This window comes from Canis lupus, chromosome 32 (assembly GCF_003254725.2).
Source record: "Canis lupus dingo isolate Sandy chromosome 32, ASM325472v2, whole genome shotgun sequence".
NCBI classification, from domain to species: Eukaryota; Metazoa; Chordata; class Mammalia; order Carnivora; family Canidae; genus Canis; species Canis lupus.
The window spans coordinates 32337937-32360072 of NC_064274.1; the positions used below are offsets into that span (position 1 = coordinate 32337937).

At 49.2% G+C, this 22136-nt stretch overlaps 2 protein-coding genes and 2 long non-coding RNA genes across 4 annotated transcripts in view; 2 read left to right on the plus strand and 2 right to left on the minus strand.

The window, feature by feature from the left end:
• LOC118353126 (uncharacterized) overlaps window positions 1-6272 on the minus strand; it is a 31856-nt gene extending 25584 nt beyond the window's left edge. Inside the window, exons 1-2 of the long non-coding RNA XR_004811416.2 lie at window positions 6118-6272; window positions 4423-5830 (exon numbers count right to left, since the gene is read on the minus strand). This is a non-coding gene — a long non-coding RNA (uncharacterized LOC118353126). The remainder of the gene's footprint in view (window positions 1-4422; window positions 5831-6117) is intronic.
• On the plus strand, window positions 5697-16405 carry LOC112671676 (uncharacterized). Its single transcript, XR_003143775.3, has 2 exons — window positions 5697-6776; window positions 16090-16405. It is a non-coding gene; the product is annotated as an uncharacterized LOC112671676 (long non-coding RNA).
• On the minus strand, window positions 11259-12872 carry NEUROG2 (neurogenin 2). The gene is made up of 2 exons (XM_035709747.2): window positions 12508-12872; window positions 11259-12271 (listed from the first exon to the last, which is right to left on the minus strand). The coding sequence occupies exon 2, from the start codon at window positions 12268-12270 to the stop codon at window positions 11452-11454; it is 819 nt and encodes a 272-aa protein (XP_035565640.1). The 5' UTR covers window position 12271; window positions 12508-12872; the 3' UTR covers window positions 11259-11451.
• A 3560-nt stretch (window positions 16406-19965) lies between the features above and the next one.
• On the plus strand, window positions 19966-21923 carry LOC112671678 (uncharacterized). Its single transcript, XM_035709617.2, has 4 exons — window positions 19966-19993; window positions 20061-20422; window positions 21211-21341; window positions 21723-21923. Exons 1-4 carry the CDS (start codon window positions 19966-19968, stop codon window positions 21898-21900), a joined length of 699 nt encoding a protein of 232 aa, XP_035565510.1. The 3' UTR covers window positions 21901-21923.
• The last annotated feature ends 213 nt before the right edge of the window (window positions 21924-22136 follow it).

Below are 22136 nucleotides of genomic sequence, written 5' to 3' on the forward strand. Positions count from 1 at the left end.
GAAAGGTTAACACTTGAGAAAAACTACTTTCTTCTTGAAGAAAAAGGGGGATATTGGATGTCTTAATTGAGTATGCATATAAATAGGAATTTCAAACTGACTGTTCTTGGTCTATAAAAAATTACTTAGTCTACATTAACACAACAAATATTTATTGAACTCCTACTGTGTGGGAGGCAGTGTTATAGGTGATGGAGATAGCACTGGACAAAGCACAAACTCATGCACATGCACACACACACACACATACACTTGTCCTCCTGGAGCTTGCATTCTAATGAGGATGACAATGTAAGCAAAATACAAAATATGTTACTTTTGGTTACAAGTGTAAGAAAAGTAATGATGGTTGGACATTTCCAAAGTAACTGTACCTCATAACTGGAACAAAAGTTTAAAAAATCATATATGTATTTAATACATTGTCTCTTACTGAATCAGTACCTAAAAAAGCCGCAAGTTTATAAAAGAAAAAGGTCACCTATTGACTTGGATCTCTTAAAGTCTCCGCATCATGAAGGGAAAATAAAACCTTCTGACTAAAAGATCAATACTTTTATTACAAAAATATACTTTTATTACTTTTCATGAAATTCAGTGACAGAATAGTATACTTCATCATCCAGCCTTCAGGAAAAAAAGTATTATTCTAAGTTGATACTAGGAGAACCCTAGTTCATAGGAGTGAAGAAAAAATTCCCAACTGCAGTGCTTGGAGCTGTTTAGTTCAGATTTCTCTACCTCTCTCCTGTTCTACAACTCTCTGCTCTGAGGCCCCCCCTCTCCCACACTTCAGCAAACCAGACCATCATGTTAATAAGAGTTGATTTGTAAATAGCGTCTCCCTCACCCCATCTCTACCCCCCCTTTGGCCAGGCTCCTACTTTCTGCTCAATGGCACAGATGCGGCTTTGAGCTGACTGGGACCAGGCAGCTATTAGCAGCAAATCCAGTGAGGGAAATTAATGAAGGGGACAACTAATAAAAGACAGCTCAGGACAGCCAGACTAACTTGCTCGGAGCAGTAATTAACTTTTTTTTCTTTTTTTCTTTCTTTCTTTCTTTCTTTTCTTTTTTTTTTTCTTTTTTTTTCTTTCTTTTTTTTTTTTCTTTTAGCTCATGAAGGTAAATATGCCATCAGCACTGGTCCAACTCTTCTTTATTAAAATGGCGAGAGCAGAGCTTTTCATGGGACCTGAGACTTAATCTGCTCCCCCCCCCCAAGAAGAACAATTTTAAATTACTTGTGTGATGTGTTTATAGATCCATGATGTCCAAATCAAGAGACGCCTTTAAAGTTGAGAAATAAAGGAGAAATAAAGTTGAGAAATATGAGTCTGAATAAAAGAAATAGTCGTCCTCTGCCTGGAAGCAGCTTACAAGACAGAACTCTTTTTCAAAGGTTTGCTTTTCTTCCTCACCTAAAATGATTGGCTTCTGTTCAGTGCAAGTGCTAAATGGAAAATAAGATGGGATTCAAGGTGCATGGCAAGTCTTATATGTCAGTGTTAAATACCAGCCTAGCTTGAGGGACTTCCCGGTTGTCTTCTTCAAGCCTTCAGTTTCCATTTTTAAAGACACATTTATTAAAGGTGACTTAAAATTTGGTTCCTCCACCTATTTTTGGAAGTCAATGTCTCTTTCAAAAGTAAATCTTTCTAAAACTATATCAAGATAAAACTGTTAGGGGGGCACCTGGGTAGCTCAGTGGTTGAGCGTCTGCCTCCGGCTCAGGTCATGATCCCGAGTTCTAGGATTAAGTCCCTCATCAGGCTCCACACAGGGAACCTGCTTCTCCCTCTGCCTATGTCTCTGCCTCTCTGTGTGTCTCTCATGAATAAATAAATAAAATCTTAAAAAGAAAAGAAAAGAAAATTTATTACATTTTATAAGACCTTTGATAATCAGAACTAGAAGAGATTTTGGACATACTTAGTCCCACTGTACACAAATCAGGCTAAGGAACTTCCTCATGGTCACTCAGCTAACTCAGTAACAAAAAGAACTCTCACCAGGAATTCATCCTCTTGACTGAATCAACTGCTCTGGCTTCTCCAAAATGAAAAAGCCTCATCATATACCCTAAATTAATAAGTTATGTAGTACTGCAGTTAAACATGTAGTTTAACCACGTGTCCTCTTTAGGCTTGGGTAAAAAACAGGATCAAATGATATTATCACAGTGAGTCTCATCCACAATGTCCCAGGAATCAATCTACTATTTAAGTGAACCTCCAGAACCTATCAAACCACCTCAGTCACGTTCTGGACAGAATAAGGCAAAAACAATTACCTTCAGCACTCTCTTGAGATTAGGTGGCTTCATTCAAGAGGGACAGATACCCAGATAATGGTGCCCTCCTGCAAAATTGCCCTCAATCAGCCATCTCTATACAAAGGAGAGTACAGCTCCCTATGATGAATTATTTCCCACAACATAGCAGAAAGCGCAGGTGTGGCAAGTGATAGAACTTTATACAATGTTCACTTTTACATCAGCAGTATGGAGAAATAAAATTAAAGTTTATTAAAATGAAATAGAGAAAAGTGGAGTCAGGGACAACAAGTGCTTTAAAAATGAAAATAGCTTTTGTTATATAAAGTATGTAAAGGAGTCAAATTCATAGACACAAAAAATAGTGGTTGTCAGGGTAGGAAAAATGAGAAGTTGTTATTTGATGGGTATGGAGTTTCAGTTTTGCAAAATGAAAAGTTCTGGAGACTACTTGTACACCAATGTGAATATACTGAAAGCCATTAGACCGTACACTTACAAAATGGTTAAGATGATTTTAAAAATCACTTTCAGGATGGCTATAGATTCCAAGAAATGAAACTTCTTTGCATGGCCAAAGAAAAAAATTAAAATGGCTTTTATAAGAGAATCTTCAAACTTTTTCAGAGATGAGCCACCAAGTTTTAGATAATTATAAAGCTTTTTTTTTTGCTACAAATACGTAAATATACACCTGTATCAATCAGAGTAGGCTGTTATAATGCAATAACCACCAAATCCTATAATGGTTTTATTTATTTATTTTTATTTATTTATTTATTTATTTATTTATTTATTTATTTATTTAAATAGAGAGGGTACCAGCATGTGACATGGGGCTGGAGGCAGTGGGCACAGAGGGAGAGAGAGATTCTCAAGCAGGTTCCCTGCCCAGCATGGAATCCAAGATGTGTCTCCATCTGAGAGCCGGGAGAGCCCTGAGCTGAAATCAAGAGTTGGACACCCAAAAAAAAAAAAAAGAGTTGGACACCCAATTAAGCCACCCAGGTGCCCACCTAGTGGCTTTTAACTCACAAGTTTTTTTTTTTAAGGTTTTATTTATTTATTCATAAGAGGCACAGAGAGAGAGAGAGAGAGAGAGAGAGAGGCAGAAGGAGAAGCAGGCTCCATGCAGGGAGCCTGATGTGGAACTCGATCCCGGATCTCCAGGATCACTCCCTGGGCTGAAGGCAGGAGCCAAACCGCTGAGCCACCCAGGGATCCCCATAACTCGCAAGTTTTTTTCCCCTCATTCAACATCCATTGTGTGTTTAGGTGACTGATGAGAACCACTGCTCTTTATATGGTCACTCAAAAGCTCAACCAGCTTTAATATTTTGTCCTCACCATCTCAAAAGAAGACAAAGATGGAGGTGGGAGATGGGGTCCCACCCAATTGGAAAGGGCCTGAGCATGTCCAGTAGAGTTGGAATCTCAGATACTTGGTGGAGACCAGGCAGGTCCTCCATAATACCCAGCAGCAGCGTTTTGTCAGATGGAATGAAATGAAATAACAAGCTTTAAATAAGAGTTGCAGTGCAGCCCCGGTGGCTCAGCTCCTGGAGACCCGAGATCCAGTCCCACGTCGGGCTCCCTGCATGGAGCCTGCTTCTCCCTCTGCCTGTGTCTCTGCCTCCCTATCTCTCTCTCTGTGTCTCTTGTGGATAAATAAATAAAATCTTTAAAAACAAATAAATAAGAGTTGCAGAGTCGTGTAAAGATAGTACCAATGAAATTATGTTTCCTGGAACATGCAGGAATATGGCTAGAGTATTTGGGAGGCACTGTCAGGACAAGAAATAATTCTACTCAATGACACAAGCTGAAGGGCAACGGCTGTGAATATTACACGTTCTGTGAGACGCAGTGAGGATACTCTGGTATCATTCATAGTTGCCTTGTTAAATGTTGCTTTTAAGACTCCTAGTCCCTTCAAACATACCATCAAAATTTCTAAAATTAAAAAAAAATCTAAAATTCAAAACTATCACGAATGCCAAAAAGTTGAGAAGCCTAATGTTTATGAATACTTCCCTTCTAGTCCCTCACCAAAGATCTTATGATATCACTTACTTTGCTGGGGTAGAAAAAGGGAACCATTGAATTTTGGTCTCTTTTAGGTGGAAAAATACATAAGTAGCACTTACCTGGAGAGCAATAACCAGTAGTTGCCACCACAGAGATTTGCTCCAGCCTGCTTTGTAATGTCTTATCATCATTATCATCTTATACATGTTGTTATGGAAGACATGAGTGTTCAAGAGATTCAGAGCAATGTGAAGGTGGGAAGATACCACTGGCGGGTGCCTTCATCGGGTCAGCTTTTTCTGCTGTAGTTCGGTACCCTTTTGATTTGAAAAAACTCTAGGAAGTCTAGAAATCTCTCCCCTGTTATAGGAGAGCAGAGTAGTCTAAGATTCTAGAACAGTTTTACTCAAGTAGAACTGAAGTCCTTTTTAAATTATTTGATCACAAAAAATAAAACTCATTTTTCACTGCACTCTTTCTGAACTTCCCAGACTGAAGATGTTGTCAGATGAACTCTTTGGGTCTCCTGAAAAGGATAGGAGCTTCTTTTGCAAATGCCAAGCAGAACTAGGAGGGGCTTTCCTGCACACATACCCACTGTCACGTGGATGTGGCGAAACATTTTCTTCCAATTAAGAGAAACTGGATTTGAACTCAGGACTTCAAGATCCTTTACTGCTCCCCCAAGAAAATCATGTTTTCTTCCTGGTCTATTTCCACATTTCTGCCATGGCAATTTGAGAGTTAAGGAAAATAAGTTTAGATGGGTTTGACTTAAAAACCTTTTTGATCATGTTCTAGGCATTGTGATATGAAAGATGCATTCATGCGTTAATACCATACTTATCTAAAGTTATGGTTAGACTTTCCTCCACATAGTTTTAAAGGTATGTTCAAGGTTTTAACCCTATTTGATTTCTTTTCCAAAATTATCTGGAAAATAAAGCAAGACAAAAATTAATCATATCCTTACATTTGATTGGTTTTCTTGTATTTGTTTGCATATGGTATTTCAGTCGGTAAAAGAGGTTGGAAAACACGAAATAAAATTAGAGTTATACCCAGAATCCTTCATTTTTAATTATTCAATGCATACGAAGATTTATGAATTACAGAAAGAAAACAAGGGCAAGCCTGTGGGGTTACTCTTTTGTTACACTGGCACTAGTTTGGCTTCTTTCTGCTATTCTTATACCAAAGAGGCAATAAACCCCCTTGAGAGTCATAGAGCTGCCCGTGGAGCCCTGACAGTGCTGAGAAGCTTTTATGCCAAAATACAATGCACAAAAGGATCATAAACACGTTTGAAAAGGAAGATGACCTCTTTGTCACAAGGAATTAGGCTTTATTGCAAGCTGCTGCCATGGAAACCAGCCCTGCGTTCTCTCTGCTTATTTTGAAGATTCCAGTTTCCATTTTACATGGACTTCAGCACTTTTACTTGATTGTTTCTAGATCAAATAAAATAGGTGAAAGGTTTTGGTTCTTTGCTCCATTGTTTAACATCTCTAGGTATGCCTCCAGGGACTAGAGTGAAGACAAAGGAGAGAAGGTGAGGATGGAATCATTAAAAAGAAAGGAGAGATGAAGAAAAACTACAGTGGCTACCGGGTAACATGAATCTCAAGCACTGTCCCCAACGTCCAACCAAAATGCTTCTTTGGGGAGGAATCTTAAATCCCGAAGTCCTTTTATTTCCTAATATGATTTTGGTCTTGTGAGAAACTGGACACGAAAACCTAATGCTTCCACAGTTACAGTCTTGAAAAGTAATGGGAAAAAGTAAGTGAACAGAGAATTGATAATGAGCTAACCACCGTTGAAGTTCTGCGATCCAAAAGCTGGGAAACACCTGAAGAGTGGCCGAGAGTCCGCTGGGAGAGAGGCGGGGGCCGGAGAGCGCGAGGAAAGCCCCCGGAGCCCCCTGCTCCGCCTGCACCCCCTCCCCGCGGGATTCCGGCGCTCAGACCCCGGGGGGCTGAACGTCTCTCCCGCAGGTGGGACCTACCCCGGCTGCAGCGCAGAGCTGGCGCCTGTCCGCGCGCTCCGGGGCCCCCCGGCCCTGCACGGGGTGTTCCTTCCTACCCAATAATCCAAGTTGACTTTCCCTCTTTGCGCTTCGAGGGGCTGGAGAAGCAGCCGCGGGCGAGCGAAGGCGGACTGGAGCGCTCCCATCTTCCTCCCCCCTCCTCCAACCCTGGCACTGAGAGGGGGGGGAAAAGTCATCTGCTGTAGTGCGCGCACCATCAGGATCCTTTCCCACTCCGTCCTCCCGACTCCGGCCACCTCGCAGGAAAATAATAGCTTCGGCCACACTGGCTTTCCAGTTCTGCTTTCCGGATGACTGCGTTTCTTTGCTCCTCTCTCCCGTCGGAGACCATCTGAAACTGCCCCCAAGTTGCGTTCCCAGGATCCCCCCACCCCCCGGATTCGACTCGGGGACTAAAGAGCAAACTCACTTCGGCGTCCCTCGGTAAGAGGAGCTCATCCAGGCTGGATAAACCCAACCGGGAAAAGAGAACCGGGGCGGCGTGGGGGAGGGGTGCGGAGAGACCCGCTCCTGCCGTTCTCGCTCCTCCCCCCCGGGCGGACCTGGCCGGTGCCCACTGCGCGCCACGTGGGGCGGCCCCCGGGAAGGCGCGTCCCCCCCCACACACACCCCCAAAGGCTTTGGGGGAAAAACTGCCAAGAGCAATGAACCCTAAAGGACAGAGAGAAGTAGAGGGGGGTGCAAACCTTCGTTTTCACACACACCCCATTTTTGGACATTCCTTAAGTGTAATCATTAAAATGGATCCTCAAAAAAAAAAAGGGGGAGCTTAACGCTGCCGTTTCTGACAATCTGCCCCCACACAGTTAGCGAAGTGAAAGATCTGGATCGAGCTTTGTTACTCCGCTACCAACAGCAGACTTGGGGAGACCAAGCCTCCGATTTCTGGCCACATCAAAGCAGTGATTATGCAAATACCCCCCCCCCCTTTTTTTTTAAAGAATAAAATGGAAGGGGAATTATTTATCACACAATGAACCCCCTGCCAGGGAGGGAAACAATAGATCAGACCAGATAGCCCTTCTAGCCCCAGGCTGGGGGAGCCAGGAGGGGGGTGCTGGAGCCCTCACGTTTTATTGGTCTAACCTAATTTCACTAATTCTCTTTTCACACATTTTCTTTTGCGGATTCGGAGGCCGGGACTTTTCACGCTCCCGGGAGCGCCCTGCATCGGTTCGATTCAAGGGCTGCCTGCTTTATTTAATTAATACATTCAAAGCTCGCCCGGGAGCCCTAGAGCCGGGGGGGACAGCGGGGGTGGGGACACCGGGGGCGGGGGCTGGGGAGCGGGGCTCAAGGAGGAGGCGCTTTTAACGCCTTCCAGGTGTCGGTGCCCAGAAGTCACAACCTGCCCAAGGCTGTGCAATGCAGGGGGTGCGGAGGCCGAGGCGGGTGGGGGCGCGCAGGCCTGGGCTGCCGCAGCCCGGAGCCCCTGCACCCGGACTGGCGGGCGGGCGCGGCTACAGCGGGCCTGGGGCCCACATGTCCTTCTGCGTAATCGGGCTCGGGGAAGGACGCACTGGACCCTCGCTCTCTCCCGGACGAGACCGCCCGGGGCCTTCGGGTGCATGGGCCTCAGCCCGGCCTGCAGGGCTCCCCGGCGAGGGCGCCCACACACCCCCTGCTCGGGCGGCGGGACCCCCGGCGCTCAGCCCTGCTCTCGCCTCCCGCCTCGGCTGAGCCCGGCCTGGGTCCCGGCGTGGGCCGAGCCCCGGCAGCCCGCCTCTGCCGCTTGTTTCCTCCTTGCTTGGCCCTCGGCTGGATTCATTAAACATCTGGTGAAGGAAAAATAAGTCAGTTATCAAGGCCTGGGGAGTTCAGAGCAAATAAATACCACCGGTCCTGGAAGCCTGATGGCGAAGCGGAGCCTCCAACGAGGACAGGACCAACCTTCGCACCTCTCAGCCCCTAAGTCAACACGCGCAGCGCAGCCGCTGGCGCTGGAAAGATCTAGCAACCCCGGCCGCGTGGGACTGACGTTGCAAGAGCATCTTGGCCCCGTCCGAGACGTTTGCCATCAGAGAGCTGCCAGAGAAAGACTGAAGAATGGCTGCTCGGCCGCCCACCTGCCTGCTCCACGCAGGCAGACCCAGCTCATCAGGTTGCGGTCATAACAACGTGGGGAGGAAATGAATGAAAGAGGAGAGCGACTGTGTTCCCTGCTGCAGAAGCTGTGGCCTCATGGCAGGTTCTCCTGCTTACCCTGGAGGGCCAGGAGGTGGCTGCGCGACTTCCAGCGCCCGGGGAGGCAGAGGGAACCTCATCCTCCACCGCGGAGAGAGATTGGACGCCCTAAATAACCATTGCACCAATTTAGTGTAAAATAAGGTCTGCTGTAGGTGAGGAAGGGAAAGCCTGAGTATAGGTTACAAATGGTAGGCGGGATTCCTGCCATTTATGACTTGCTGCTGCTGTGTGTGCGGAGCTCCACGCTCCAGCTCCACGCGTGTCTCTGGTCCTGTGTAGGGGTGGCTGCTCCATTCCGCTAAGTAGTGGTTTCAGTTTTTCCGTTCAAGGCTGCGATTGTTAGACCATCTCCCCATCCGTGCCTCTCCAACTAAACACTTAGGGTCACCTGGTTACGGGATCGCCTCACCAGTTGAGGAGGTTTCCCATAGTCTTGGGAGACTAGCTGCCCCTGAGGGTTTGTCTCCACAGTCCTGTGCCTTGAAATGTGTCTTTGGCAAACTTCCAAAAGAAGCACCCTCTATCATCATAAGCATCATCACTAGAACAGTTATTTGGCATTAAAACTGTGACGTTTTAAGACTCCCCTACTAAGATTGTTTTACTTGCTGGCTTAGCTTTTTAAACCCTAGAAACATAAAAGTGAATATAAAAAATATAACACTTTCTCCTCATATCAGTGCATCAAGAGTGGCTAGGAACAACACAGGCTTTACATTAGAAGGGTTTTCCAACAGGTCTCTTTTATGGTCAGCTATGAAAACAAAAAAAGCAAACCCCTGGCTGGGTTCTTCCTTTGATTAAAAAAAAATGCTATTGAGATATTAAACACTTAATATTTTCCATACAGATAGAGAGGAGGAGGAGTTTCAGATAGATATCTCAGGAGAAATTACTGTTACTTAATGCAGAGGAGTGGAAGAAATGAAATCCACAGTGGGTGGGGGAGGGGAGCATGAACAACCAACTTTTCTTTGCTTAGGTGATTTTTTTTTTTTTTTTAAGTTTGTGTTGTTCAGTGGACACCCTGGGCCAAGGAAAGGGGTTAAACCTAGAATGTGGTCAACTTTCACTTGGTCATCTTTGATCTATAGTGCTATTCATTTCTGCTTTGGAGGTTGAAGTGCAAGTTATAGAATTATGTGTTTGGGAGATTAGGAAACCATTTTTGCTTTCTCTTTGAGGAAGTTTTGACTATGTAATTATTTTAACAATAATGCAAAGCTTAGCTATTTCCCTCAGATACAATTTTATCCCAGTTCATTCCGGATAGTTTTTCTCCAGTTTACTTTTCAAACCAACAAGTTTGTCTAAATGGCTAATACAAAACCAGCTTCCAATAATGAATTACAAATACATCATAGATGTTAGAGCTGGAAGGGACTCTTGGAAATCACCGTCCAAACCCTACAATTTACAGGTGATAACTGAAACTCAGAGTATAAGATCTATACATTCTAACAAGAAACTTCAACTTCACTATTTTTTTTACATCAAGATTTCCGAACTGTGGAATTTATTATGATTTAATTATCTTTTAACCCTCTCTCCCCTTTCCCTGATCTTATTCGCTCAGAAATTGATTTCTTAAAAAACAAGTTTTGTTTGTATGCAGTTATACTCTGATGTCAGTGTCAGTGTCTCAAATACGATTCTGCTTCTTGTGATTTCTTAGATCTTACATGTCAGTGAAATTCTACACACAAAACCCACAAAAGTGGACAAAAGTTAGAATACAACACACAAAAATTATGAAAATTATATATTTATTTATAGTTTAATCACAAGAACAATTTTTTGTTCCAGATGTAAATACATACTAGAATAAACTCTGTAAAATATACAAAAAATACATACTTTTCCCATGAAAAATTTCTTTATAATAAATAGAAGGGAACACGTGTGTGGCTGATCCTGATAATGCTCCGTGTCTGCTTAGGTTTTCAGTCTGTTGATTTATTTTTAATCTCTTGAAAGAATGGGGGAGTTCCTTCTCCCCTAAAAGGTCGAGATAAATAATGCATGAAGCAATCCTCCCTCCTGATTTTTCCCTTTTCCTCCACATTTTTCCTTTTGATAGAGAGTTCAGCCTAAATTTCCACGCTTGCATTCAATCATTACAAAGCCTACAAATTATACAATGACTTCTAACCTGGCCCTCTAACAAAACAACTTTTTTCCCCTTATAAATCATAAGAGACAGATGGCAAAATGGAGAAGAAAAAGGAAAGAGAAGGACGGAACAATGGGCATTGTGACGAATCTGGGAAACAGAACAAAGTGCACATCAGAGAGGGAAAGTTTGGTTTGACAGGTGAAATTCCCACAGCCCGCAGACAGCAATGGGAATAAAGCAGATGCCAGCCATTGCAAATCTGTGGATAATATTATTACCGGTAAAATCATTCAGATGCTAAGATACATTTCTTTCTACTCGACATTAACATCTCTATGTAGAAGCAAAGGTGAAGAGATCAGAGGAACCAGTTGCATTCCCCCTGGGAGATTCACACGAACCGCTCCGAGTCCCTCGGGCCTTACAGAGAGGGGGAGGAGCGTCAGTCCGCTCTGCAAACTCCTTAGCCGTGCCACCTTCAGCGCTTCCCAGCATCTTTTTTTTTTTTTTTTTTTTTTTGCCTTAAGAAACGCCCCCACAATTGTACCATCCTCTTTGACAACAAGCTCCATCACACCGTCAATAAATTAGAGACCGTCCTAAAGAAGGAAACCCTTAGTCAAGGAATGCAGCAAACAACCCAGGATTCAGAACGGCTAAAACTGCCTGCCCGGTGAAGTGAGATGGTCTCCAGGGCATAGACAGAAGAGGGGACAGAAGGGTGGCAGGAGGGCCAGATCAGGGACGGCAACGGGGACCCGCTAAGGCCTGGCGCCGGCGGCGCGGATGGCAGTTCTAGATGCAGTCCCTGACCATGGGGAGGTGAGGTGCGTAGCGGTGCTTGTCGGGAGGCGGGGGCTGCCAATAGTCCATGTCGGAACCGGCCGGGCTGGCGGGAGATAAAGTGCAGCTGTAGGGGGAGGTGGAGTTGGAGGACGCCGAGGAGGACGGCGCCGGGCTGTTGCTGCAGCTCCAGGTGGAGGCCGGCGACGGGCTGTCTCCGCTGCTGCTCAGGGTGGCGCTAGCGCCTCCCGGGCTCAGCAGCACCGTCTCGGGGAAGAGCGCCCCCGGCAGGCCTCCGCCACCCCCCCCGCAGTGGTCCGCCAGGCGCAGGGTCTCGGTGAGCGCCCAGATATAATTGTGGGCGAAGCGCAGGGTCTCGATCTTGGTGAGCTTGGCGTCCTCGGGGAACGTGGGGAGTACCTCGCGCAGCGCGTCCAGCGCCGCATTGAGGTTGTGCATGCGGTTGCGCTCGCGGTTGTTGGCCTTCAGTCTGCGGGTCTTCTTGATGCGCTGCACCGTCTCGGCCGTCTTGGCGCCGCGGGAAACAGCCCGCGCCCTGGAGGGGCGCCGCTTGCACTCGTGCACCAGCCCCAGCAGCCGCGCCGGCCGGCAGCCCTCGGCTCCCGGCGGCGAGCCGCCCCGCGGCCCCGGCCCGGCCTCCGCCGCACGCGGCCGGCGCGCCCCGCCCGACGCGCCCAGCTCCTCCTCTTCCTCCTCGTCGGCGCTGGACGACAGCGGGGTGAGGGCGGCGGAGGCGGGGGAGGCCGAGCCCAGCAGCACCAGCACGTCCTCTTCCTCCTTCAACTCCAAGGTCTCGGATTTGACAAACATCCTACCGAGGAGAGCGGGGAGAGAGAAAGGACGGAGGGAGACGTGAATACAGAGGCAGCGGCACAGCCTCGGCGCCCGCGAGGACGGCCCGGGAGGGCGCCGAGGCCCGGGAGTGCTCTCCGCGCGCGGCCGCGGCCCCCGGGACGGAGACTCGGCTCGAGCCCAGGGTGCTCGGGCCTGGTGGGGCAGGGTCCCGGCAACAGCCGCCGCGTCGGGAGCCACGCGGCCGATACTCACGTCGCTCGCCCTTGGGCGTGTGCCGCGCCTCTCGGCGCCGCGGGCGGAGCGCAGCGCTGCGTCCCTCTGCCCTGAGGCCGGCGGGGCTGGCGCGGCTCCGCGGGGGACCAGACCGGCGGACCAGGGTGCCAGGAGCCCCGGCGGCCGCGGCGATCCGCCCGGGTCTCGTGTGTTGTGCTGGTGGTGCGCGTCCGTCTGTCAGTCAGTCCTCGGCCGTGCGGCTCCTGGCACGCGACTCCCGGGCACTCCAGTTAAAGCGAAGCTGCTTGCGGTTCAGTGGCTGCGTGTCTGGCACACGACTCTCCTTAAAACCCCTTATATACCACCAGGAAAACAATCAGATCTGCCCTCGGGGCCCCCACCTTCCCCCCACCCCCGGCCGCCGCCTCCTCCCCCCCCTGTGCCGACCCCCGCTCCCCCGCTTTTCCCTCCCCCGGTTTATTCTTTTCATTGCATTATCATCATTCATTTCTTTCTCTCTCTTCACCCACTTCCCCCGCCCGCCCTGCCCGGGCCTGCCATCCATCCTCCCCCTCCCGCCGCCCCCGCCTCTTTCCCCCCTTTATCTAATCAGCATAAAATGGTTCTAAAGCTCCTGTTGGAGCTCGAGGCTGCGGTCGCAGCGCCCGAAGCCGCGGTGGCGGCTCCGGCTCAAGCTGCGGCTGTTGTCGCGGCCGCTGCCCATTGTGATTGGTGGCTCGCGCTCGGCTGGAGCGTGCCGCTAATTTATTAATGAATGGAGGTCGCGAGGCGCAGCTGGCCAATCAGGGCGCCCCGGACTCCGGGAGGCCTGCGAGCCACGCGCACCGGAGCCCGCTCCCTTTCAGCCGCTCATTAGGGGCCGGGGCGCGGGGGGCCGTGGGGGAGACCGAGGCTGCCGCCCCCGCCCCGCCCCGCCCCGCCCCGTCGCGGCGGCCGCAGCCCAGCCCCCGGCCCCGGCGCGCGCGCTCGCGCCCTCCCCGGCGCCGCCCGGCCTCGGCCTCTCCGCTGCGGACCGGGGGATCCGGGGAATTAGTTAATGGGGGTCAGAATGCCGGGGCGGGGTGGGGGGGAGCGAAGCCACCCTCTGGTGCTGCCGGGCGTCTGCCGGCAAAGCCTCGCAGGAGCGGTCTCAAACAGCAAATGATTTTAAAACGCATCCGTTTGGTTGAGCGCGGAACGGGGGCTGCGGGTGGCGGGCTGTGGGCCCCCGGCGGGCAAGCGCGCTTAGGGTCCCGAGAGCTGGCGGGCGACGGGGACGGCAGAGGACGGCGGCGGGTGCACCGGGGCGCCTCCGGGACGGGACGGGACGGGACGGATCGGGTGGGGCAGCGCCTGACGCGCGCTGGGAGGACGTGAGCAGGAAGGCCCCACGGGTTGGAGCCCAAGGAGCTCTCCTCGTTTCACCTGTGACAGACGGTGAAATGTCTCCGGGAGCAGACACGGGTTTTGTCCTGTTCTGTTCGGTTTCTGGGGTTCACCCCACTTTGCCGCAGGGCCAGACAGCAAGGTGGCTCCCGGCGACGCGGGCAGCGAGCGGGGTGGGCGGGGCGGCCGACCTGCGGCCCCAGCGCGCGCCCGGGCTGCGCTGACACTTCCGTGACCTCTGCTCCGCGCTGGGGGGCGTTGTAGGGACAGGGGCCCGTCCTCCCGGGACTCCTGGCTTTTCAACGGGAAAATAGGGCTGAGGCTTACTGGACTTTGGGGAGGAAACTTGTCCTGAATTGCTCGCCAGCACCCCCCCCCCCGTCCCCTCCTCCCCACGCTCATGCCCACCCTCTTGTCGACGCGGCTGGAGAGACCGAAGCAGAGCCCCCGGAGTGCGTGCTGGGCCGAGCGGTAGGCTGTGCAAGGATAGCGCCGACGCATCTGGACTCCGGTAGATGGGACAGGACGCCCTTGAGACCCCCCGTGCAAATTAAGTCTAAGCAAGGCGCATTTGGAATGTTGGGAGGTGAAAAGTGTCAAGAGGAAAAGATAATTGTCTGCAGGTCTGTCTCACTCAGTTTGTAGGAATTGGAAATTTCGGAGAAGGGCATGATGAAAATGGCTGTTAGTGTTTTGGCATGTTTTTCATCTGTTTAATATTTTCTGCAGGGAGTAATGAGCAGGGTTGGAAGGCATAGAGTAAAGAAAATGAAAACTAGAATCCCACAAAGGAGACTTTCGCCCACGTCAGCTCTCCAGGCTCCAGACCTCCTTCGGTCTTGAAATGATTGTAAAACTGCTACGATTTTCATTTTGCTTGCTGATATTTGTGTTTTGCCTATTCTCCCTTTTGAAAAACAAGTTCCCTACATTTAGAAGCTTTGTTTCCCCAGGTGGCCTCCTCCATCTTCTCAGGGCTTCATTTTGAGGAGTGCAAAAATTTATAAAGAAGGGAGAGACACTTTCAGTCTCCAAAATACAGCATCTGTCTCTCTCACACTTCTTTGGGTCTCTGGTTCTCTATCATGAACCTGCAGAACCAGAACCTCATAAAAGAGTTGCATCAAGCGGAAGACGTGTCCGTAGTAAAAGTTACCAGAAGTGCTTACCGCGGTTGCATGTACACCTTAGCATTATTTTCCAGGTGATGATCACTGATAGCAAACAAACAAGTAAATATTCTTCACAGTCTCCCTAAAGGAAAGCCTTCAAAGTCTTGGCTAGCAAGGTTCAGATCGAAAGAACACAGGAACATTGAGTAGATGTAGGATTTGGGGGTTAATTTGAATGCAGCAGGAGATGAGAAAGCTGAGTTCTGAGGAAATGATCAAAAACTGCTAAAAACCAATCCTGGGAGGATGGGAGGAACCTGTGATGTCAGTCTGTAGGTAGCTACATCTCGCGCTGGAGTTGCCTGCAAAGAAAGACAAGCTAATAGGCTAACAAAGCAAAGAAAGGTTTATTTTAGTATCAGTAGAAAGGTACCTCTTTGGACAGGTTGTTTTAAAATTTTAGTTTGGCTAGAAGTGATGGTTTGATCTGATGATAAAATATATTGGGGGGGGGGAGGGGAACAGAATCAGAAACCAGTTAAGAAGAGGCTTAAAGGAAAGCCTGACCAGTTCTGTATGACTCTAAACAGAGGCAGAGATCAAGCTGGCTCTAATGCTTGTGCTAGTGAAACACACAATGGATTTCTTTAGTTGATTGTTAACAGCATTTGGGTGTCTGACTCCCCGGTTTTTATGTTCCTCCAGGATTTTATGTTTTTATGATGCACGGAAAGGGTACATGCTTTCTCTTGTCAAAATCCAAACTTTTTATACTGTCTGTAAGAAGTTAATAATGCATATTGAGGTGTGCCCTCTACAGATATTTAGTAAAAGTATAATATTATTAGGGTAAATTGCACACTTCTGATTCCAGAAGTTTCTTTCAAAAGGAAAAATTATGAAAAGAAAGTTCTGTATATTTTCAAACATTGACATCAACCTCTAATCCATGTAAATATAAAGGTATCACGGACTTTACAGAATTTTGTCTTCGAAATAAGCGCTTCTTTGGGTGTATGCGGTAGTGTATGCTAGATTACTGTGTCAAGTACAAGAGTTTTAACAAATCACCCCTAGATCATCTTGGAATTCTAAGAATTTTGGTTGTATGTTTATATTGTAGCTTTCAAGAGAAGCGTCACTCAGTAATAGAACACTTCTGGAACTATTTCCCACTATGAAGAATATTATTTTAAAAAAGAAAAGAAACCACCTCAAGAACCGTTTAACAACGCTAGTGAAATTCAGAAGCCAACTATTCACACCCAGTCGCAGGATTCTATTTGTTCAGCATTTTGCCCAGTTTTGCTGAAAGAAAGAAATTTCGATTTCTTTACTCTGCTTTGCGAAGACGTGACCAGCCCCAAATATCCTTAGCTGGACTCTTCTGGCACTCTTTTAACTTAAATAAATTCAAGAGGCACTTGTGTGGTCTAAAAGATTGTCCAGATGAAACGAGGCTGAAATGTTATGCGAAGGGGGAGGGGAGCGCGTGAATAGCATCAGGGAGGATGGTGACCGAGGGCCGCTCCTGTCCACTGCGTGAACTGTCCTAAAGGGTCAAACTGTTCATCTTCAGCCCCTCTTTCAGTGTGCAATCCTACTTTAAGAGAACAAAAGCTCAAAGCAGGCAGTTATCAAGAAATGGGAGCACAATGATTTAAACTCATCCCTAAGCCTTCGAAAGAAAGGGGGTCGAATGCGTGCAGCCAGAGAAGAGTGAAGTAAGGGGAGGGTGGAGATCTTTAGAAAGTCTTTGTTGCTTCTAAGAAGCTTGAACTTTGAGGCGACCCAAAAGCCCTAAAGTTTAGGGTAGGTGTTGCTGTGGGGCCATAGGCTACATCCCATCCACACTTCGACCTCACAAGTGGCCTAAAGAGGACAAACGGTCTCCTCCCCAAACTCCTGCTGCGGCAGGTGAATGGGGGGGGGGGGGGGCGCGAGGGAGGGTGCTTTTCCCAGAGTGCGCGGCAGGGAAAGTTCGCCTGCGCCGCGAGCCTATCCCCCCAATTCCCTGGAAACCACCCTGCTTGCAAGAAGAGGGTGCGTCTACGCTCTGCTAAAAGGACAGAGTGACGTGCCTGCCGGGGGGGGGGAGGGCTGCACCCCAAGTCCTGATCCTCCGAGTGAGCTCTCAGGCGGAAAAAAAAAAAAAAAAAGGCAGGAACACGTTAGCCAATCGCGAGCACCGGGAGTGCTTCGGCGAGGGGGCGGGGGGGCGACAAACGCAGCCTGCAGAGGAGCCGGGGCAGCCGGGCTGGGAGGGATTAGCTTGCCCCCCGGGGACTCCTCGCCCCGCCAGGGTTCCTTGTGTGTGATGACAAGTGCTGGGAGCCAGTGTGAGCTCGGATCTTTCGGTGGTCCCCTTCCGGGGAGCCAAGGAAACCCAGAGGAAATAGCCGTGTAAACTCACGCCCCAGCTTCGTCTCGAACCCCTGCACAGAAATCTCAGTCTCCCCTGCTCCCCCCCCCCCCCCGCCCCCCGCATCCTGTCTGTCCGGGGAGGCGCGAGCTTCACCGCACCAGCCCTTGCCCGACGAGACGCGAGGCAGGGAAGGCCATGCCCCGGCCCCGGAGCCCCCTTCCCGACACCCTTGCCCCAAGCCCGCGCGAAGGGCTTCGGTGTCTCAAACCACGTACTCCGGAAACCGACCTGGACGCCCAAGGCCGGCTCGCTGGCGGCGAGATCTGCCCAGCAAGTGCTGGGAGGCCCCGAGCCTACCAGCTCCCCTCCCGCTCTGCAGAGGCAGCGCCTTGCAGGCTTCTCTTGGCCCCCGACGCGACCCAAGGGCCTCTCTTCTTTCCCAGGAAGGAAAGAAATCGCTGTTGGAAGACTTTGCCAATCCCCGCCAGCTTTCTGATTGTTTTCCTCAGGTAAGGGGAAAAGAACAGCCGGCTCGTGAATGGGGGCCCCGGGGGCCCGGTAGGGAAAGAAGGCTCCCCCACCCCAACCCCTCTGTGCCTGCAAAAAGGGACATTGGCTATCCAGGGGAAAGTGCAAGAAAGAGAGCACTAATCGCTGAACCAGGAGACAAACACGATTACCAGCTCCGAGCCTTGAGTCAGAAAGTCTCATAGACTTTAAGATGTTAATCCCCAGCATAATCCTTCCTTTGGCGTGTAGGAATAGTGCAGCCACAAGAGTTGTTTTGTTATTTATATTGGCGTTTAATAAAACTCAGCCAGTGGTGAATGGGCTGCCCACTCTCCAATGGTAATTAATTCCCTATTTCAGTGACCCAATTGTCCTGGGACAGAGCGTTGGGCCCGTCCCGGTGCCCCGGTCCCCCTTTGTGCGGATACACGGCCCTCGTGCTTCAACAGCTATGGAAACTCATTCTTTTGATGTCATTCAAGGAGTTTTCCTTGGGCATCTTCTAAACTTCAAGGACCCTTTTCTTTCTCCGTTTCATGAAAAGCAGTGCGAGCTTGACCACCTCTGTAGAATTTAATGATTTGGTGAAAGGGCCCTTTGGGGTTTGTATAAGGAGTTAGACGGAGAGAAAGGAAATTTGGCAGCCTGCTCCCCAGCCCGGACAGTACCGAACCTGGAAAACACAAAACTTATTCAGAGCAATGGATAAAGATCTGAAAGCTGATTTTTTTCCCCCTCTCCTTCCCCCCCCCCCCCCCCAGGCTAAAGAAAAAACAACACCCCTCTCCCCAAACACCGAATTCTCTTCCGGGAAAAAAAAAAAATGCATTCTTTATTGTTGCTGATAAAGATTAAAAGGGTGAGATTGCGGTATAGAAATTCGAATCTTCAGGAGAGAAGTTTCTTTGACCGTTATCTTTGGAGAATAGGCCATCAGCTTAGCACTTTGACCCATGCACTCCGTCATCCCTCCTTGCTACGTTCAGGATGTACTTAACGAGCACCCAGTGTGTGCCAAGCACTGCCTCGACCTCTGGGAACCGTGCAACGCACAACACAGACACGATTCCTGCACCATCAAGCTTGCATTCAAATTAGCGGGTAAAAAATAATGATAAAAAAAAAATCGCCTAAGTCAGTGTCCACTTACGTAGACACAGTAAGCGTGATAGTGTCGGTAGCCGCGTCTGCTGGGAGAGAGCGCGAGGCTGCGTTTTGTTTTCCCGAGGCCCAAAGTCTATTCTAGAACCCCCGACATCCGGGCTCCACCCTGGTAGCCGGGGTTGCCGATGCTTTCATCGCCCCCGAACATTTCTGGGCGTCTCCTGTGTGCCAGGAGCGGAGGCGACAGCTGCGGCGGGCGCGGCGGCCGGGGCCAGGGCGAGAAGCGGCCGCTGACACCGCGCTCGGCCCCGCGCGCCGCCGCCCGGGGTCTCCGGGCCGGGAGGGGGCGGCCGCGGCGCGCCCGGCCCGCGCTCCCTGCACAAGTAGCTCTTCTATGTCTTTATACGCACTTCCAAAAAAACTTCGCAAGTCACAGAAACAATACAGAATTCAACTAAGAAAATACAGAGTGAACCATATGGCCTGGGTGGCTCGAGTCGGCTGCATTTTCCTCCAGACAAAGAAGGGATTGAGGGTTGAAGGAAAGGAGAAAAAAACCCAACTTTCCGGCTGATGAAGCTGTTGTCTGGAGGCAATGATCCCAAATCTGAAGGCTTTATTCCGGCTCCGACGGAGACGTGATATGTCATATGATTAGCATCTTTCATATTTACAAGAGTGGTATGGGCTGCCAGTCTTGAGAGAAAGGCCAGAGAAAGAAGGGGGCATATGCTGAAATGGATTTTGCATTTGAAAGAGAGAAAGGAGATCGGATAAATACACTTAAACGAGGATTTCGTTTTACTCCTGTTGAGTTCTAATGGATTGTTGATTGAGATTTTAGGGGCCTGGAACCGAGGTGTCAGCAGTAATTTAAAGAAGGCATTCAGTCCCCCAGCGCCTCTTTTCTCCATTTCCCCCTCCCGCCCCTCCCACCGTCTCTCATTTACGCCTTCAAGCAGTACCGGGACGGGGAAGGCTTTTAAAACAAAACACAAAACAAGATCTCACGCGAGGGCGATGTCCGAGGGAGCCCGAACGCTGATGGGCTTGGAGGAGGCGCCCCCTACCGCCGGGCGCGCCCCGGGGTCACGCTCCCCTCCTCTCGCTCCTAGAGCTTACGGGCCGCGCAGCTGCTCCGGGGCGCGGGCGCGCGGCGAGGCCCTGGCGCCCCCTGGCGGGATCCCGCGGCACTACGACCGGGCCCGGGCCGCCGGCTGCAGACGAGCCTGCGCCGGCCTTGCTCCCGGGAAGAGGGCGCGCTCCAGGGCCTCCGTCCCGACTGCGGTTACGAGCGCGTGGCGCCGGCTGCCTCGGGCTCAGACGCCAAAGCGTCCGCGGTGTGGGCCTCGGAGCCGAAATAAACATCCAAGACGCCAGCCAGCCCCAGCGGTCCTCACAGCAGCCAAGTTTGGGAACAAGAGGGCCTAGGCCCCGAAACTTTGGTTTTGAGGGTTTCTCTCTCCAACAGCTAGAGGTGAGGCCAAGACGCGACACACTAAGGAAGAGCTTCGGTTCCAGACTGTGAAAAGGCCTTCATATGCACGACTGGGCGTACATTCTGTCTGTATAGTATAGAACGTGTAGGGATGAATGGCAGAATAGACTTTGGTTCTAGAATAGACTTTGGACCTCTGAAAAACACAAGGTGGTCTCGCTCTCTCTCCCACACACGGAGCCACGCACATACACAGAGCAGCTTTTCAGAGTCCTCCTCAGATTGCTTGTTGTCCCCCTGGTGTATGTTTTTCTCTTCCAAATTGATAGACGATACACATTTTCACTCACCTTAGGGGAAGGGCCTATGAGGCACATAGCCTCATACTAGATATTGAGATGCCCAAATTCCTATTCCTGCTCCCCATTTTTATTTCGTTCCCACCAAGATTTACTTGTCCTTAACTCTGTCAGGCAAATTGTGCGTGCCCAAGTGTCAAAGATGGCAAGGACTTGGGCTTTTAGCACTTCACCTGTGAATCTTTTAAGCTTGCCCATATTTATCAATAGTAGAGTCTGACTAATAATAAATTATATTACTGTCACAATAATGAAATGTCATACAGAAGTTATATTTTTGGCAGATATTTAATCTTTAAAATCATGCTGTAATGCTTAGTGTGACTCCAATTTGTAGACAATATGTATATCTGGATAGTTACAGGGGAATATAAACACACCCTGAAGAGAAAAATATTTATAGCGCTTTTTTTTTTTTTTTTAACCATTGGGTAGCATAATTTCGATTTTCTTCTTTGTGTTTTCCAGGTAAATTTGAGAACACTTAAAATCAGAAATTATTATTTAAAAGCCACTGGCCTTCTGGAGACCACCTTTGTCTTTTGTAGTTTTTGTCAAAGATTGGAAATAAGTTTCAGATTACAGATGTCTGAGATGAGGTGAGTGATTCCATAGAAGTCCTCCACAGTTAAAATTAAGGACAAGTAGCTGGACCATTTGGTTTGATGCGGGCTTCTGTGACTTTAAAAAAAAAATCTAAAACTTGTTCTTGAACTACAATGTAAACATTATATAGAAGAGAAACATTTAGTGCTAATTTCAATATTTTTGTAAATCACAACTCTTGGGGTTAGATAGAGAAAGGAAATCTCCTTGATGCTGTTATTTTCTGTATTCTGGGTAAATCACATCTAATTTTCCCAAAGAGATGAGATCTCTTCCTTGATAAGGTTTTGATAGATATCTAAAGAAAAATAAAAAAAAAAAAAAGAAAAATATTTTACCCATGCCTCAAAGATATCCCTTTTACTTTTTTATAGGTTTTATTTATTGAGACAGAGAGGCAGAGACACCGGCAGAGGGAGAAGCAGGCATCATACAGAGAGCCTGAGGTGGGACTCGATCCTGCATCTCCAGGGTCTCCAGGATCAAGCCCTGGGCTGCAAGCGGCGCCAAACCGCTGCGCCACTGCGGCTGCTCCAATATCCCCCCTTTTAAATAACACTTGTTATCAGAAATTTCTTTGTGTCTAATCTTTCTTTTATTTCTTCTTGACCTGTTCTCAGTAGTGATTAAAAAGTTTCCTCCTCTCTCATTCTATGTTTGAAAATAACAGCATTTAGTGCTTCTATTTTAAAAACAATCAAGATCTGGGCAGCCCTGGTGGCACCGCCTGCAGCCCAGGGCGTGATCCTGGAGACCCCAGATCGAGTTCCCACGTCGGGCTCTGCATG